Source organism: Protobothrops mucrosquamatus, unplaced genomic scaffold, assembly GCF_001527695.2.
Source record: "Protobothrops mucrosquamatus isolate PMUCROS unplaced genomic scaffold, P.Mucros_1.0 scaffold2, whole genome shotgun sequence".
NCBI lineage: Eukaryota > Metazoa > Chordata > Lepidosauria > Squamata > Viperidae > Protobothrops > Protobothrops mucrosquamatus.
The window spans coordinates 2,043,097-2,059,157 of NW_015386389.1; the positions used below are offsets into that span (position 1 = coordinate 2,043,097).

The 16,061-nt window shown below is 47.9% G+C and overlaps 1 protein-coding gene across 1 annotated transcript in view; it reads left to right on the plus strand.

The window, feature by feature from the left end:
- The window catches only part of MYCBP2 (MYC binding protein 2), a 145,303-nt gene that overhangs the window by 103,716 nt on the left and 25,526 nt on the right, over nucleotides 1-16,061 (plus strand). Inside the window, 8 exon segments of the mRNA XM_029287366.1 lie at nucleotides 3,868-3,972; nucleotides 5,752-7,392; nucleotides 8,556-8,725; nucleotides 9,686-9,930; nucleotides 10,170-10,337; nucleotides 11,095-11,252; nucleotides 12,829-13,028; nucleotides 15,448-15,597. Coding sequence (XP_029143199.1) covers nucleotides 3,868-3,972; nucleotides 5,752-7,392; nucleotides 8,556-8,725; nucleotides 9,686-9,930; nucleotides 10,170-10,337; nucleotides 11,095-11,252; nucleotides 12,829-13,028; nucleotides 15,448-15,597 — 2,837 coding nt within the window.

Below are 16,061 nucleotides of genomic sequence, written 5' to 3' on the forward strand. Positions count from 1 at the left end.
CAGACCACTTGTGATGCCATCCAGATAAGCTACCAAGAATGTTGTGACTGTTTATGGATAAAAAGCAATTCAGTGTTAGAAAAATTTAATTTGAGTTTCCAAATGCAAAGTCTGATTCATGCTGTCTGTTGATCTGAATCTCATGGAGATTTCACACACGAATGTGACAAGAGACAGCTTTAAGTCAGAATAGATCTTCAAAGAAAAACATTTCAGCTTAAGAGATCTTACCCCCTGTTTCTTCTTTACCTCTTCTTTACCTTTGGCCCTCAAACTTATATAACTTATAACTTATATTCACTTATTTTTGTGAACTGTTACATTGATGGGAGCATTCAGTCTGAGTGATGGATAGCTCATGCAATAGCCAAATTGTTGATCACATTGCAAGGAACGGTCGTAGCTTGGAAGACGTCTAATGGGAGCGTGAAGGAAATAATTCCCATGCTTACAAAACTTGTGGAAAAAAAATATCCCTCTCCACTGCTTTGACAAGCAAATCAAACTCCCTGCCTTCTTGCACGGCCAAAAGATATGCTGCAAGATATTTACACTGCAAGATATGTGTAAATAATGTCTTTGTGTGTGGTTCTCTAAAAAGAGACGGCTTTTACAAACTTGGCTGAAAATGAATGGGATCAGGGGAAGCACAGAAATCCCTCGTTTAGCTAAGAAAATCTTTCCACTCTCACTTCAACTGGGAGAAAATGCAACACCAGCACTTAAATACACTTTGAATATTCCTGGTAGATTTGCCACGAGCTTGTTGAGCACTTTAGGGGAAGAGAGTATCGTCGAAAGGACAGTAGCATTTTGTCTTCTGTAGTAGGAACTTTGTCTGGTGACAGTCTAGCTCAGGGGTAGGCAACCTTGGCTCTTTTATGACTCGTGGACTTCAACTCCCAGAATTCCTGAGCCAGCCATGCTGAGGGGAAAGGGAGAGGTTTCCAAGCTGAGCCATGCTGGCTCAGGAATTCTGGGAGTTGAAGTCCACGAGTCATAAAAGAGCCAAGGTTGCCTACCCCTGGTCTAGCTCTTCCTATATAGCAGGGTGTCAAACTGCCGGCCCACGGGCCAGATGCGCCATGGCGAAACCACGATACGTCATGATGCGTCACATGACGTTGCGAGTTTGACACCCCCTGCTATATAGGTTTACAATATGTGTAAGGAAATCCCATGTGTTTATCTGGATTAATGTTTGAGAAAGGGTATCATGTATTTACAGTTTTACTCTTTATTCTCACTCTAGATCTAATCCCTTCTTTAGAGAAAGCATGTTCCATCTTCCCCTTTTCACCCATCCATATACTTTACACTATAGGGATATCTAAGTACAGATAGTCCTTGACTTACAACCATTCATTTAGTGACTGTTCAAAGTTACAGTGGCACTGGAAAAAGTGACTTCACACTTAGGATCATTGCAGCCTTGCAGATCGTGGTAACACGATCACAATTCGGCTGTTCGGCAACTGACAAGTGCTTACGATGGTTGCTGCATCCTGGGGTCATGTGATCCCCTTTTGCGACTTTCAGACAAACAAATCAGTCAGTGGGGAAGCCAGATTTAATGAGCAACAGTGCTACGAACTGAACAACTGCAGTGATTCCCTGAACAGCTGTGGTAAGAAAGATCGTAAAATGGAGCAAAACCCATTTAGCAACTGTCTCGCTCAGCAACAGAAATTTTGGGCTCCATTGTGGTCATAAGTCAAGGACTACCTGTATTGTAAAGTAAGACTTTGTACTCACAGTGGCTCTGATTGAGAAGTCCCTATTGCAGGGGTAGGCAACCTTGCCTCTTTTATGACTGGTGGACTTCAACTCCCAGAATTCCTGAGCCAGCCATGCTGAGGGGAAAGGGAGAGGTTTCCAAGCTGAGCCATGCTGGCTCAGGAATTCTGGGAGTTGAAGTCCACGCGTCATAAAAGAGCCAAGGTTGCCTACCCCTGCCCTATTGTATGCACGCCCTGAGTCAAGCTTAACTAGAGAATCGCCTAGTTGACTCTAAGGTGGCTTTGCTTCTCTTTATAGCACTTCCCACTCACACAAATTAGCGTGGGATCTGAGGGGACCACAAAAGCACACGAGAAGTGATTTAGAGCTCCTTGTTAAAAAGACAAGGACCAGCTGTACAGAGTACAGACTAGCTGCTGGAGGACTCAGCAGGAGTTCTTTCTTTCGTATTTTGACATTTGTGCAAGTAAGACCGGCTACCTACCTGATCAGCAGAAGGTTGTGGTTTAGGCAAACATAGAAGAACTTAGAAAATGTTTGGGAAGATATAGAAGGGTCACCGGAATCTCTCGTGGAAAGGACCAAGTTTTAGTTCCCTTGCTTGTTCCGTTCCTCGCTTAGCAGAGATGGGCTTTCTGTTTCTGGAGGCGCTCTTTCTCTTTCTCTGGGTCACGGGTCGGCAACCCGTAGCTCTGGAGCTGCATGTGGCTCTTTGAGCCTTCTCCTGCGGCTCCCAGCCTCCTCCGCCATTTGCAGAGAGAGACAGAGACAGAGAGAGGCACTTGCGTTTCCCTTCTCTCTCTCTCTCTCTCTCTCTCTCTCTCTCTCTCTCTCCCTCTCCTCCCTCCCTCCCCTTCTCCCTCTCTCCCTCTCTCCCTCTTTTTCTCTCTCTCTCTCTCCCTCTCTTTCTCTTCCTCTCTCTCTCTTTTTCTTTCTCTCCCTCCCTCTCCCTCTCCCTCTCCCCCCCTCTCTCTCTTCCCTCCCTCCCTCCCCTTCTCCCTCTCTCTTTTTCTCTCTCCCTCTCTTTCTCTCTCTCCCTCTCTCTCTCTCTTTCCCTCCCTCCCTCCCCTTCTCCCTCTCTCTTTTTCTCTTTCTCCCTCTTTTCCTCTCTCTCTCCCTACCTCTTTCTTTCTCTCCCTCTTTCTCTCCCTCCCTCTCTCCCTCTCTCCTTCCCTCTCCTCTCTCCTTCTCCCTCCCTCCCTCTCTCCCTCTCTCTCTCTCTCTCTCTCTCACTTACTTAATGGGGGGAGAGGACTGGAAGACCAAGGGCAGGAGAGACCCAGCCCAATAAGAATATGTGTCAGCTTGTCAGAGAACAGCGTGAAGCCAGCTTGCCAGGTGAGCAGAAGATCGAAGAGAGGGACAGAGAGAGAGAGGGAGGGAAAGAGAGAGGGAAGGGGAGAGAGAGAGAGAGAGAGAGAGAGAGAGAGAGAGAGAGAGAGAGAACTCATGCACAGCAGCCTCTATTTCTTTTTAATTAAACTCTTCAATCAAGCCCCCCCTATGCCCAGTGAGTTTTGCAGCTCCCAGTGTTTTCTTTTCTGTGGGGGTCCAAGTGGCTCTTTGAGTGTTTAAGGTTGCCGACCCCTGGTCTGGGTTCACAGAGAGCAGGACTGACCTGGAAGGCTCTAAAAGACAAATGTACCAAAGCAGCTGGCCTTACTTTCAAAAGAGCAGGTGATTGTCATACATGATTAACGCTTTGCATGTTTAATTTTTTTTTTCTTACTCCGTAAGACAACAGCACTCCTAGTACCTAAAGACAAGACCCAAAATATTCAGAAGGATGCTGGGATACATGGTCTTTCCGAGAGCCGACCAATAAAGAGACTCAGGGAAAATAGTGCAAAAGTCTGCATTAGGCGCTGAGCCATTGCTAAAGTTTCCTGAAATATTTGCTGTTCCTCTTAAGAATCTGGCTAGGTTTTCCATAATGCCCTGTTGAAAAAAAAACAAAAAACCCTAGATTTATTGCTTGAGACCTCTAGAACAGCTCATGAACAGTGGTTGAAAGTGTGTTGGATTTTTGTCCCAGCTCTGGGTTTGCTTGCTTTGCTAGTTTTATCTTGGCTTTTTTTCCCCCCCATTCAATCTGTGCTCCTTCTGTGCCACTGTCTTTCCCTCTAGAAACTCCACCCCGCGGCCTTGCTTGTCGTGAGCGCATTGACCAAAGTAGTGATGCTCCCGTGCCTGCCTCCTCCGCTCTCTCATCTCTCTCATACAAGCTCAAGGGTGGGTATGCATGCCGCTGGAGACCGCTTGCGTGGAGAGGGCTACTCTGTGCTGGGACACGAGGGGCTTTCCTGCCAGTCCATCTCATTCCATTCAGCTCCAAAAATGCTTCTGTGTTAGGCTGAGAGTGGCTTGGCTGAAATGTCAGACTGTCGCTTCTGCTGTAAAGGAGAGGTTTCCCCCACAAGCAGCAGCACGGGCTCTGCGAGTTTAGTGCCCAAACACAATAGGCAGCGCATCGGTGCAAATCCAAAGGATGTGAACGAACACTTCTTGTCTAGTTGTGTCCCACCTTGAATGGGCATGATAAGATTCTGAATGGGTTGCTATGTCCTCTTAGCCTTTCACTCCAAATGGATCCGAGGCAATCTCTAATCTTTTCAGTCTGATTTAATTGTTCAGTACAGCTGCTGAACAGGATAGGGTCCAATATACAACTGTCTTTCCCTATTTGATAACATGCTTCCTTTAATTTTAATTTTAAATGGGACAGTATCCTATCTGCAAATCATTTTGACCGTGGATGACTGGCAACAAAGTCATCTTTAACAAGTTAAGAACCGCTTAATAATATCGGCACTGAATAGCATAACTCTTGTAAATCTTTTCAGCAATTCCTACTTTGATATGATATATTACATAGGTCACTACTGAATGTACAAGAAATGCTTCCTAAAGTCTTGAAATGATTGTTTTTATCTTTTCAGAACCTTGTATTTCTTGTGTTTATTAAAATATGCATATAGACATCTTTTAGCTATATTCCCCCAAGGTGCTTTATTTTAAAGGCAAGTGGACTTTCTGATTTTTCTTTAAGACCTTTTGCTTCTCATTCAAGAAGTTAGAACTGAAGAAGCTTCTCGGATGAGAAGCGAAACTTCTTAAAATAAAATCAGACAGCCCAGTAGCCTTTAAAATAAAAGCACCTTAGGAACAAACATGACTGGATGAATGAGAAGCTCCATAGACTTTTAACTTTGTGCTGAACCCTATTGAACGTTTTTATCTGATTCCTCAAAAAGTGATCCTGCTTTGGATTGCAAAGTAAGCTGAAAGATCTGTGGAGCTTCCAGCCGAGCCATTTTCTTAAACCCCCACTTTTTTCTCTCTCAATTGTTCTGCAAGTATCCTCAATTCTCTGGGTCAGATTCTCTGAAACAGCAAAGCCAGGGAACCAAGAGAACCCATATCGGAGACCTGAAGCCTGGTTCCAGACAAACATCCTTTCTCTTGGCTCCTCCCAATATGCACAGTGGGGTCCCTGTTATAAGAAGCCACCCCCACTTCTTGACCATAACTGGGTTCATCCTGACTTGAGAGAAGAACACTTCCCTTTCCTGCCCTGGAGTGGGTAGCCTGTGTTGCTAAGATGTGAGTAGGCTGACCGCTGGTCATCAGGGGTTTCCTAGATCCAGATGGGTCTCTTGCAAATACAAAGGGATTTGCTCCCCCGCCCTTGATTTCATAATCCTATTGCTATGATCTCCTCTGTCACCATGTAATTCTGGAACAGTTACTGGTGCTAAGAAGCAGCTTTGAGGGACAGAAGCTTCAAATTTGCATAACTGAGTTTCACTTATCTTTGGGCTCTGACTATAAGACTGTTTTAGTCACACTTTTCTCTCTTCCCTATAGTACTGGAAACTTTTCTTTAGCGGTTGTATTAGTTTTCTGGTGGCCTGAGAACAGCGAGAAATGAATTTATATGACAGGTCAACGCGGTAAGGCTTATCTTATTAATCTTTCCTTTTTAACCCAATTATAACATTTATTGTACAGGTGTAAATTTTACTGCAGCTGCTAGATCAGTTTCTCCAGCAGGGAAGGCGGACGTGGCCTTAAAATACCGGGGGGAAAGCAGGACCCCTAAAGCAGATGGGCATTGGAGTCACGCCGTGGCCGAACAGAAGAAGCCTAGAAACACAGAGAGCCTGTCTGCCAGCGAGTCTCTGATGCTGAAATCCGACACTGCCAAGCTGAGGTCTGATTCCCACAGCAGATCATTGTCGCCCAATCACAACACTCTTCAGACCTTAAGATCTGAAGGGAGGACGGTTCCTTCCCTTCGGGCAGAATCCCCAGGCCCAGGAACTCGGGCCCCTTCGCCAAAGACATCCCCATCGGGGAAATCCTGCACATCTGGCGCTGGTTCTCGGCGGTCGTCATCTCCTCACGAGAAGCCTCTTCCTCAGAAACCCTCAACCCCGGTGAAGACGAAGCTCGACCCTCCTCGGGAGCGGTCTAAATCGGACTCTTACACACTGGACCCGGATACTCTTCGCAAAAAGAAGGTTCCTCTCACCGAGCCCATACGGGGAAGATCCACTTCGCCTAAGCCCAAAATTGCACCCAAGGAAGGAAGATCTGGGACTGACACAGAAAACAGAGCCCCTTCTCCTCATGTGGTTCAAGAAAACCTCCACAGCGAAGTTGTCGAGGTCTGCACGTCCAGCACGTTGAAAACGAGCAGCGTCACCAACACTATATGTGAGGATAGTTCTGACTGTAGCAGCCTGGAGGAGGGCTTGAACAAAGTCCACTTCAGCATAGGGAAGGCTCCTCTGAGAGAGGAACAGGACACGAGGGCTTCTCCCAAAGCGGGCCGGAAATGCGCCAACAGGCATACCAGGCCCAAAAAGGAGAGATCGGTTTGCCTGTTTAAAGGGGAAGGAGCCCGGTCGGTAGAGCCAGCCAAACCAGCCATGTCTCCTTCGGTGGCCGAATGTGCCAGGACTGTCTTTGCATCCTTCCTGTGGCACGAAGGCATCGTCCACGACGCAATGGCCTGCTCCTCATTTCTGAAGTTCAACCCTGAGCTTTCCAAAGAGCACGCGCCCATCCGGAGCAATCTCAGCCAGGCGCCGGCCGAAGAGAAAGAAACCAAGCTGAAGAACCGTCACTCCCTGGAAATATCCTCAGCGCTCAACATGTTCAACATAGCTCCTCACGGGCCTGACATCTCCAAAATGGGGAGCATCAATAAGAACAAAGTCTTGTCGATGCTGAAAGAGCCGCCTCTTCACGAACGCTGCGAGGACGGGAAGTCGGAAGCGGCTCCCTTCGATAGCTCCGGCCACCACCCGCTGAAGGCCAAGTCCCCTTTGCCGTTAACGCTGCAGCACCTGGTCGCTTTTTGGGAAGACATTTCTCTGGCAACCATCAAGGCAGCATCCCAGAACATGATCTTCCCAAGCCCCGGATCCTGTGCGGTGTTGAAGAAGAAAGAAAACGAGAAAGAGAGCAAAAAGTCCAAAAAGGAAAAGAAGAAGAAAGAGAAGGCTGAGGCGAGACCGAGGGGAAATCTCTTTGGGGAAATGGCTCAGCTTGCCGGGGAACGTCCAGAGAAAGACACCATATGTGAATTGTGTGGGGAGTCCCACCCGTATCCGGTGACCTACCACATGAGGCAAGCACATCCAGGTAAGAGGGGCTCCAGGCAAAAAACATGGAGGGAGTCCTTTGGGGTCGCTACCCTGTGTGCAACCGAGAGTGGCAGTCCGATCTTTCTCTGATTTTATCACACCTGCTGTTGTCATGTGTAAGGTAGTTCTCGACTTACAACCACAATTGAGTTCAGCATTTCTGTCGCTAGGCGAGAGAGTTGTCCACCGGGTTTTGCCCCGTTTTATGACCTTTCTTGCCACAGTCACTAAGTGAATCGGTGCAGATGTTAAGTTAGTAACATGGTTGATAAGTAAAATCTGGCTTCCCCTCCCCATTGACTTTGCTTGTCAGAAGGCCACCAAGGATGCCACAACCATCATAAATATGAGTCAATTGCCAAGCGTCTGAATTTTGATCTGTGACCGTGGGGTTCCTGCAATGGTCACCAGTGTGAAAACTGGTTATAAATCACTTTTTTTTCAGTGCTATTCTAACTTCAAATGGTCACTAAATGAAGTGTTGTAAGTCAAGGACTAACTGCATCAGTAGGGAGTGGGGGTGCCTGCAGTCATGTTGTCAGTTCATCATAGATTCTTGCCTTGCCTTGAACCGCTCTGGCCTTTTCCTCACGGATTAGATCCAGGCTGAAGAGGCAGCAGTCCAGGCAGCAACCCAAGGGAGGGAAGAAGGCCTCTTCTCATGTGCCTCAGGGAGAAGGATCCCATGAATCAAACATCTCTGGTCTTTCATGTCTGAACGCTATCCAGAACTTATTGCCAGTGGATCTTGATGGTGCTCTTGCTTTGCTACAGTGGTGCCATTCCACAAATCTATAATTGTTGCTGAGAGAGAAATCAGCCGATTTGTGTCCGTTTAATTCCTTAAATACCTCATCTTAGATCAGAAATTAAAATGTTCTCTAGACAGAATGGTGGATTGATGGTTTTGCTTTATTCTGGATCCAGCATGCACCCAATTATACTGCGCTGGCAGTTTAATGGGGTTGAAGCATCACCCCTTAAAATGCCTTCGTTAAGGAAGGGACATCCATTTTAAGCATGAGTCTTGGTGAATATTTCAATCCAGCTTTCTTGCACTGAGGCGGTTGAGCATCAGAGAGGGTCATCTTGTGAAGGCTTGATTTGAGTCACAACTTTGGTAAGATCTTTTCTCTCTAATGTGACCTTCTGTGCTTTAAGGTTGTGGCCGGTATGCAGACGGACAGGGCTACAACAGCATTGGACACTTTTGCGGAGGATGGGCTGGGAACTGTGGCGATGGTGGCATAGGAGGAAGCACGTGGTACCTTGTCTGTGATCGGTGCAGAGAAAAATACCTCCGTGAAAAGCAGGCAGCAGCGAGAGAAAAGGTAGCCCTCCCACTGTTACTCCCAAGCCAGTTGGGTTCTGCTAGAAAGTCTTCTAAGGACTGTGGCTCAAATCTAGGATTCCCCCCGCCCCATCCCTGGAGGCCCAGGTCCTTAGGAAGAGAACACTTGGCCAAGAGCCAGTTTCACAGGGTCACAAGTCTCTGAAAAAGATCCCTTGTGGACCTAGGACATGGGTCGGCAACCCACTGCTCCGGAATTGCATGTGGCTCTTTGAGCCTTCTCCTGTGGCTCCCAGCCTCCTCCGCCATTTGCAGAGAGAGAGAGACAGAGAGAGGCACTTGCGCTTCCCTTCTCTCTCTCTCTCTCTCTCTCTCTCTCTCTCTCTCCCTCCCTCCCTCCCTCCCTCCCTCCCTCCGTGTGTGTGTGTGTGTGTGTGTGTGTGTAAAAAAGAGAGTGGCCTCACGCTCTTCTCCAACAAGCTGACAAGCTTATTGGGCGGGGCTCCTGCCTTTGCTGCGTCTTTGCAGGAAGCAGCAGAAAGCAGCATATCTCTCTCTCTCTCTCTCTCTCTGTCACACACACACACACACACACACACACACACACACACATTGAGTGGGGGAAGAGGACTGGCAGACCAAGGGCAGGAGAGAGCCAGCCCAATAAGAATGTGTGTCAGCTTGTCGGACAACAGTGTGAAGCCAGCTTGCCAGATGAGCAGAAGATCGGAGAGAGGGAGAGAGGGGGGGGGGAGAGAGGGAGAGAGAGAGAGAACTCATACACAGCAGCCTCTATTTCTTTTTAATTAAACTCTTCAATCAAGCTCCCCCCCTCCTGCGTTTTGTGGCTCCCGGTGTTTTCTCTGGGAAACGGGTCCAAGTGGCTCTTTGAGTGTTTAAGGTTGCCGACCCCTGACCTAGGACACACAGGCTAGTCACTTTTGAGCAGCGTGCTAACGCCTGCTTGGTCTCTGAGCCCGTCTCACTTATTTCTTTCTAGGTCAAACAGTCGAGGAGGAAGCCGACACAGATGAAGACCCCCCGTGCCTTGCCCACGATGGAAGCCCACCAAGTGATCAAAGGGAATGCCCTGTTCTTGCTGGCCTTGAGCAGTGCTGCTGAGCCCTCCATTTTGTGCTACCACCCATCCAAGCCGTTCCAGTCCCAGCTTCCCAGCGTCAAGGAAGGCATTTCCGAGGATTTTCCTGTGAAAATGCCTTGCCTCTATCTTCAGACATTAGCCAGGTAAGAGCAGTGGAGCTGGGCTTATGTCCACGTTTATGAGAATCACCAGATCCGATTGGAAGGATGGTCCCTTCAGGTGATTTTGACTCCCAAGTGCTACGTGGACACAGCCGTGCAGTTTTATACGTACATACCAGTCTTGGATGACCTTCCCACGTTCTTGTCAACATCTCTGTCTCACTGGAAGGTTTTGTGTTCCCAGTGGTTGATTTTACTGGTGTGCATTTTTATTTTGTCAGGCATCATCATGAAAACTTTGTGGGCTATCAAGACGACAACCTCTTTCAAGACGAGATGAGGTATTTGCGCTCAACTTCAGTTCCTGCACCTTATATATCTGTCACTCCAGATGCCAGTCCAAATGTCTTTGAGGAGCCAGAGAGCAACATGAAATCCATGCCACCAAGGTACTCCATTCTGACGTGAATGTATGCTGATTGACTAAATGCTGCCATGTTTATTTGAAAGGAAGGCAATCCTGGATTCATGCTTGATTTTTTTTTTTGCTGCATTAATTGTCACCATACCAATTTTCAACCAGGATATTTTATTGGAAGAGTAATAATTCAGTGCCTGATTGTGGAAAAGGAGTCATGTAATCCTAAATAAAACATTTGGTTTTTGTCAATCTGGATGGCTCCTGAGTCCTGCTCTAAAATACTCAAAATGCACACTAGGCAAGCAAAACCCAATGCAGCCCTTTTCTGAAGGAAGAGACTGGAAATTTATTGGGGGAACATAGATGGTTATCCGCTTACCTAATGATAAATGTGTTATACTTCCCTCTACATATCTGATTGAAGTTTATTGTTATAATTATACATTCTCTGACAACAGCTAACACTCCTAAGGAACGTACGAAAGCAGCTCTTTATGTATAAGATAAGATAACCTTTATTGTCATTTTTTTTAATGTGGGCACAACGGCACACATCAAAAAATGAAATTTAGTTGCCCGCTCTCAAAGTGAAACACATACATGACACACACCTAAAACATACTATATACAACATATGTATAGACCCACACCCCTACATATACGTAACAAATAAATATTCAATACTGTCCATCTTGAATATATAATGGAAGGAGGTATATATGTTTGTGTGTGTGTGGAGTGCTAACGTGGCTTGAAAATCGGAATCGCTTCTGCTCTCCTTCCAGTTTAGAGACCAGTCCCATAACAGACACAGATCTTGCGAAGCGTACAGTGTTCCAAAGATCCTATTCCGTGGTTGCATCGGAATATGACAAGCCTCACTCCATTCTGCCTGCCCGGGTCAAGGCCATCCCCAGAAGGAGAGTGAACAGTGGAGATGCAGGTGAGGAGTGGGACGTCTTTCCCTTGGGGAACTGGTGTGGAGTATTTGGGCTGTGTTCATCTCCATCTCAGTTTTGGCACAGGCCCACACTGCTGTGCTTCCATACCCAAAATGGAGCACACCCACAAAGCTCCAGATGTGCCCTTTAGGGATGGCCACCTTCTCCCACACACACAGAGCCCTGTAGAGCAGACATGTCAAACACAAGGCCCGGGGGCCGGATGTGGCCCGCAAAGTGGTTTCATGTGGCCTGCGAAACCATCCATGAAACAGTGAGGGAACGGCCCCCTCTGCCTTGGCCCTGGCCCAGGCCGGCCGGGAGCCAATGTACAATTTTGTGGTGGCCAACTATGCTGAAACACATTCAGTCTTAGCTCCACAAGGCTGTCTAGAAATAGCAAGGAACCAGCCCCTGCCGTGTCGGCCCTGCCCCCTGGGTGCATGCTGGGGATGTGTCACCCTTTGTGAGGAATGAAGAAATGGACCATGCCTTGGCGCTTGCCCCGGTCCTGCCCCCTTCTGCCAGAGACCCTCAGATCTGTCCCACTCCTGCCCAGGCCCCCACAGGCACCCTTGACGCGAACGATGTAGAGCTGACCATTCCCACCCAGTAGGCCACACCCACTCCATCCACGCCCACCCAGTAGGCTGCACCCACCCTGGCCACACCCACCCGGCCCCCGGAGGGCAACCGCAATGCTGATGCGGCCCTCAATGAAATTGAGTTTGACACCCCTCCTGTAGAGGATGAACTGCCTCCTCCTCCTCCTCGCTACCTTCTGCACTCCCCACTTCTTGCCTTACCTGCGAGAGGGCAGTACTGCCAGGGAGGGCTTTCACCAGTCCCTAGGAAGAAGGCGAGAATATCCTAAGTGACCCCCAAGGAAGTAGGATGCTGCTTTTCACGGCAGTGGTCATTGGTGCAGCTACACAGCCTCTGTGCTGCAGATGTTGCAGTTGCTCTGCTTGCTATCTCGGAGGCATTCACACAGCTATGGGAGCCCATGGGCAGGGTGCAGCCGGGTCAGAGGCAACCTTCCCCCAAAAACCCCTTCAGAGAGAAGGTGTCGCTGCAAAGGATCTCCCTCTCAGAATCTGAATCCAGTGCCTTACATGAGTACTCATAAAGGCCAGTTTCCCCAGAGCAATTTAGATGTTGCCAGAGCTCCAGTTCCTTGCAAGCCATTCAACGTTTGGCATGATTCACATGGATAATGCTCCATGTGAGAAATGGGTCGGTGTTAATAGCTTCTCAGTTCTTAAGCACTGAAAGCCAAGACGTTGGTTTGACTATTGCAGGGGTAGGCAAGCTTGGCTCTTTTATGACTCGTGGACTTCAACTCCCAGAATTCCTGAGCCAGCCATGCTGGCTCAGGAATTCTGGGAGTTGAAGTCCACGAGTCATAAAAGAGCCAAGGTTGCCTACCCCTGGACTATTGGAATGCCTGAGAGGCAGAGAACAGCGTGACATTGCAGATACCATGCGCAATGTTTCTAGCTTAATGTGACTTTGATGCTGACCGTCTGCAACAAAGCTACTCCTCTAACGTTTCCGTGTGTTTCTGCCTTCAAATAGAAGTGGGCTCCTCTCTCCTGCGACATCCATCTCCTGAACTCTCTCGGTTAATCTCCGCCCACAGCTCTCTTTCCAGGGGAGAGAGAAACTTCCAGTGGCCTGTTCTGGCCTTTGTAATTCAGCATCACGACTTGGAGGGACTCGAGGTAGCCATGAAACAAGCGTTACGAAAATCAGCTTGCCGGGTGTTTGCGATGGAGGTAATGAAACTGAATCGTCTGGCTGTTAAAATTGTGTACCAAGCGTGGGCTGTTTTACTGCTCACGGTTCACACCGAAGGCATATCCAGACCTGTCATGTGGAGGAAAGGCTACATCTCTGACACAAGTAACTGACATGTTGCATTGACGCCCCCCTCAGCTTCGTACGTTGCCTTTTTATCCAGCAGTCCTAAGTGTTGTGCGCAAAACTTGTGCAGGTTCAGGGCCTAACATCGTTTTTCTGCAAGAGGCTGTGCCATGCAAAAATAGAAGAAAATTAAAATAGAAAATTGTTCCACACTTCCATATTATGTGGGTCAGAAGGAGGGCTGAGACAGTATCTGCAGACCCCTCACATCCTGGACATAAACTTTCAATTCTTCCCTTCAGGATTTTATTTATTTATTTATTTATTGAATTTATATACTGCCCTATCTCCCTTACGGGACTCAGGGCGGTGAACAGGCGATAATAAAAACCACGATAAATATACACAAATTTCTGTTCTAAAATCAAATTAAATAACGGGCCTGCTCTAAAAATACCCCATACAAAACCCCCACTAAAACATAATCAAGCTACGCCAGGCTGGCCGCACGGAATAGATGGGCCTTCAGGGCTCGGCGAAAAAGGCGCAGGTCCGCAACTGTACGTAGGTCGGGGGATAGGTCATTCCAGAGGGCAGGAGCTGCCACAGAGAAGGCTCTCCCCCTGGGGGTCGCCAGCCGGCATTGTCTGGCTGACGGCACTCTAAGGAGGCCCTCTCTGTGGGAGCGGACTGGTCGAAGGGAGGTGTTTGGTAGGAGGCGGTCTTTCAAATACCTAGGTCCATTGCCACGGAGCGCTTTAAAGGTTGTTACTAACACCTTGAAGCGCACCCGGAAGGCCACAGGCAGCCAGTGCAGCTCGCGCAGGAGAGGTGTTACATGGGAGTATCTAGAGCCCCCCCAGGATGGCACTATAGGGCGCTGCATGCCAAGACAACTAGACACAGGCCGTCACTCTGCTGAACACCTAATTCTCACAGTGCTGTCTAACGTCTGTGTGTATTTACCCATGTGATATGGCTGTAGTGTTATCACTTATCCTCCTTCTTTACTCCTCTCCTCTTATTGGTATTATGATGATGATGTTGCTTTGCCTGTACACTGAGTGTTTCTGTACCGGAGACAATTCCTTGTGTGTCTAATCACACTTGGACAAATAAAGTATTCATTCAAAGTTTTAGTTAGAGATCCAGGAAGGCCGTAGTGTGGCAAGGAACTTCCTGGCATGTAAACATTTCCAGGCAGTAGCATCAGGACCATCCAGGATTCCAGCAGTTCCCTCCCTCGGTTGGAAGGAGTCAGCTGTGCCCGCTCTAGCAGCTTTCCTTCTCCAAGGTGATTCCCAGGATGAAAACTACTGCTTCTGTTTTTCCAATCGGCAACTGTGTTGGCCGAATAGCTGCTGCTTCCACACTGCTTGCTCAGGTCCATTTGTTGGTCCACCCAGATCCTTCTCACGGGTGCCGTGCCAGGCCTGCCCTTCCACAGCCCCACGCCCTGCTCCCTGCCACCTGATTGGCTGGAGGCTATTTGTCAATAGCCAGAACAAAGGGTGCCTTTGCCGGGGCGGAGGGCAAGGGGCTCATTGGCCAGGGAAAATGGCCGGGGGCGGGCCAGCCGAGGAGGAAAGCTCTCTGTAAATGGGCAGAGGCGGGACGAGGGGGGCGGAGGAGGCGTGGCCAAGGGTGGGACCCTAAAGGTCCCATTCCGTCCACAGTTGACCTTCCTAACTGAGGTACAGGAGGATGAAAACATGACAGGCTCCATACACCAATAAAGGGGAATATTTTTAGCTCAAGGTTGAAATGAGGGGTCCTTGGTGCTCTCTTTTCTTGAAGAAGTTTCCTTGCTCAAACTAGGTAATATCATAAGTGCTAATAAGGAGTGGAGTTTGCTCTCAGTTTATATTCTAGGGCAGGGGTAGGCAACCTTGGTTCTTTTATGACTCGTGGACTTCAACTCCCAGAATACCGGAGCCAGCCATGCAGGCTCAGGAATTCTGGGAGTTGAAGTCCACGAGTCATAAAAGAGCCAAGGTTGACTACCCCTGGTCTAGTGGCTTGCTCTGGCTATATTGGTGGGAGCGGTCTTGGAAGTTCTTTAATTTGGCTGTTTAGTGTTGACTTGTTTGACAGTTCCTTGATTGGGGTATTGTTTACTTCTTGATTGTTGGTCTGATGTTAACCTTGGAGTCAATCTATGCTCATCTGATTGCTGGTGGGAAAGTGTTTTGGTCTCCCCCCCCCCCTTTTAGCTTGTCCGTTGTCTCTTTAAGGGTCCACATATTTGGAACAAGCTGGTCTTGGTCTAGCGAATTGAACAGGGTTTATTTTCCCCAAACCTGGCATTTTTTTTCTCTTCTGTCTTCCTAGGCTTTTAATTGGCTTCTGTGCAACGTCATACAAACCACGTCCCTTCATGACATTCTTTGGCATTTTGTGGCTTCTCTTACTCCAGCCCCAGTGGAGGCTGAGGAAGAAGAAGATGAGGAAAACAAAGCCAACAAGGAAACTATTGAACAAGTAGGTCAAAGGGATTGCGTGTTCTTTACAATTAATTTTACTTACGTGTTTGGGAAAACGCTGTGCATTTATCTCTTTTAGAATAGTTGTATCAAGGTAGGGGCGAGAAAATATCCTGTTTATTTTTTTTTACAGCCATCCATGGATCACACGGGGTTCCTTTGTGCAAACTATTTCAGAGGCTAGTTTGTAACCCAAAGAGAGATTGTGCTTTGTCACTGCATAGACGCAGCAGCCGTAGCTTTGCCTGGACGCAAATATGATAGTCAACATTCCCGACTCTCTTTGTGACCAATTAGATTTCTGTAAATCAGGGCTTCTACGACTGGTGACTTCTTGGACATATAGTGGCCTAATTCCACAGAGAGCCTTTTGATTTAATTTCAGAAATGGAGGTCACATTTACAATGGCTTCAATTGGCCAATAAAATAGCTAAGAATGTGGACTGGGACAGTGCTATACT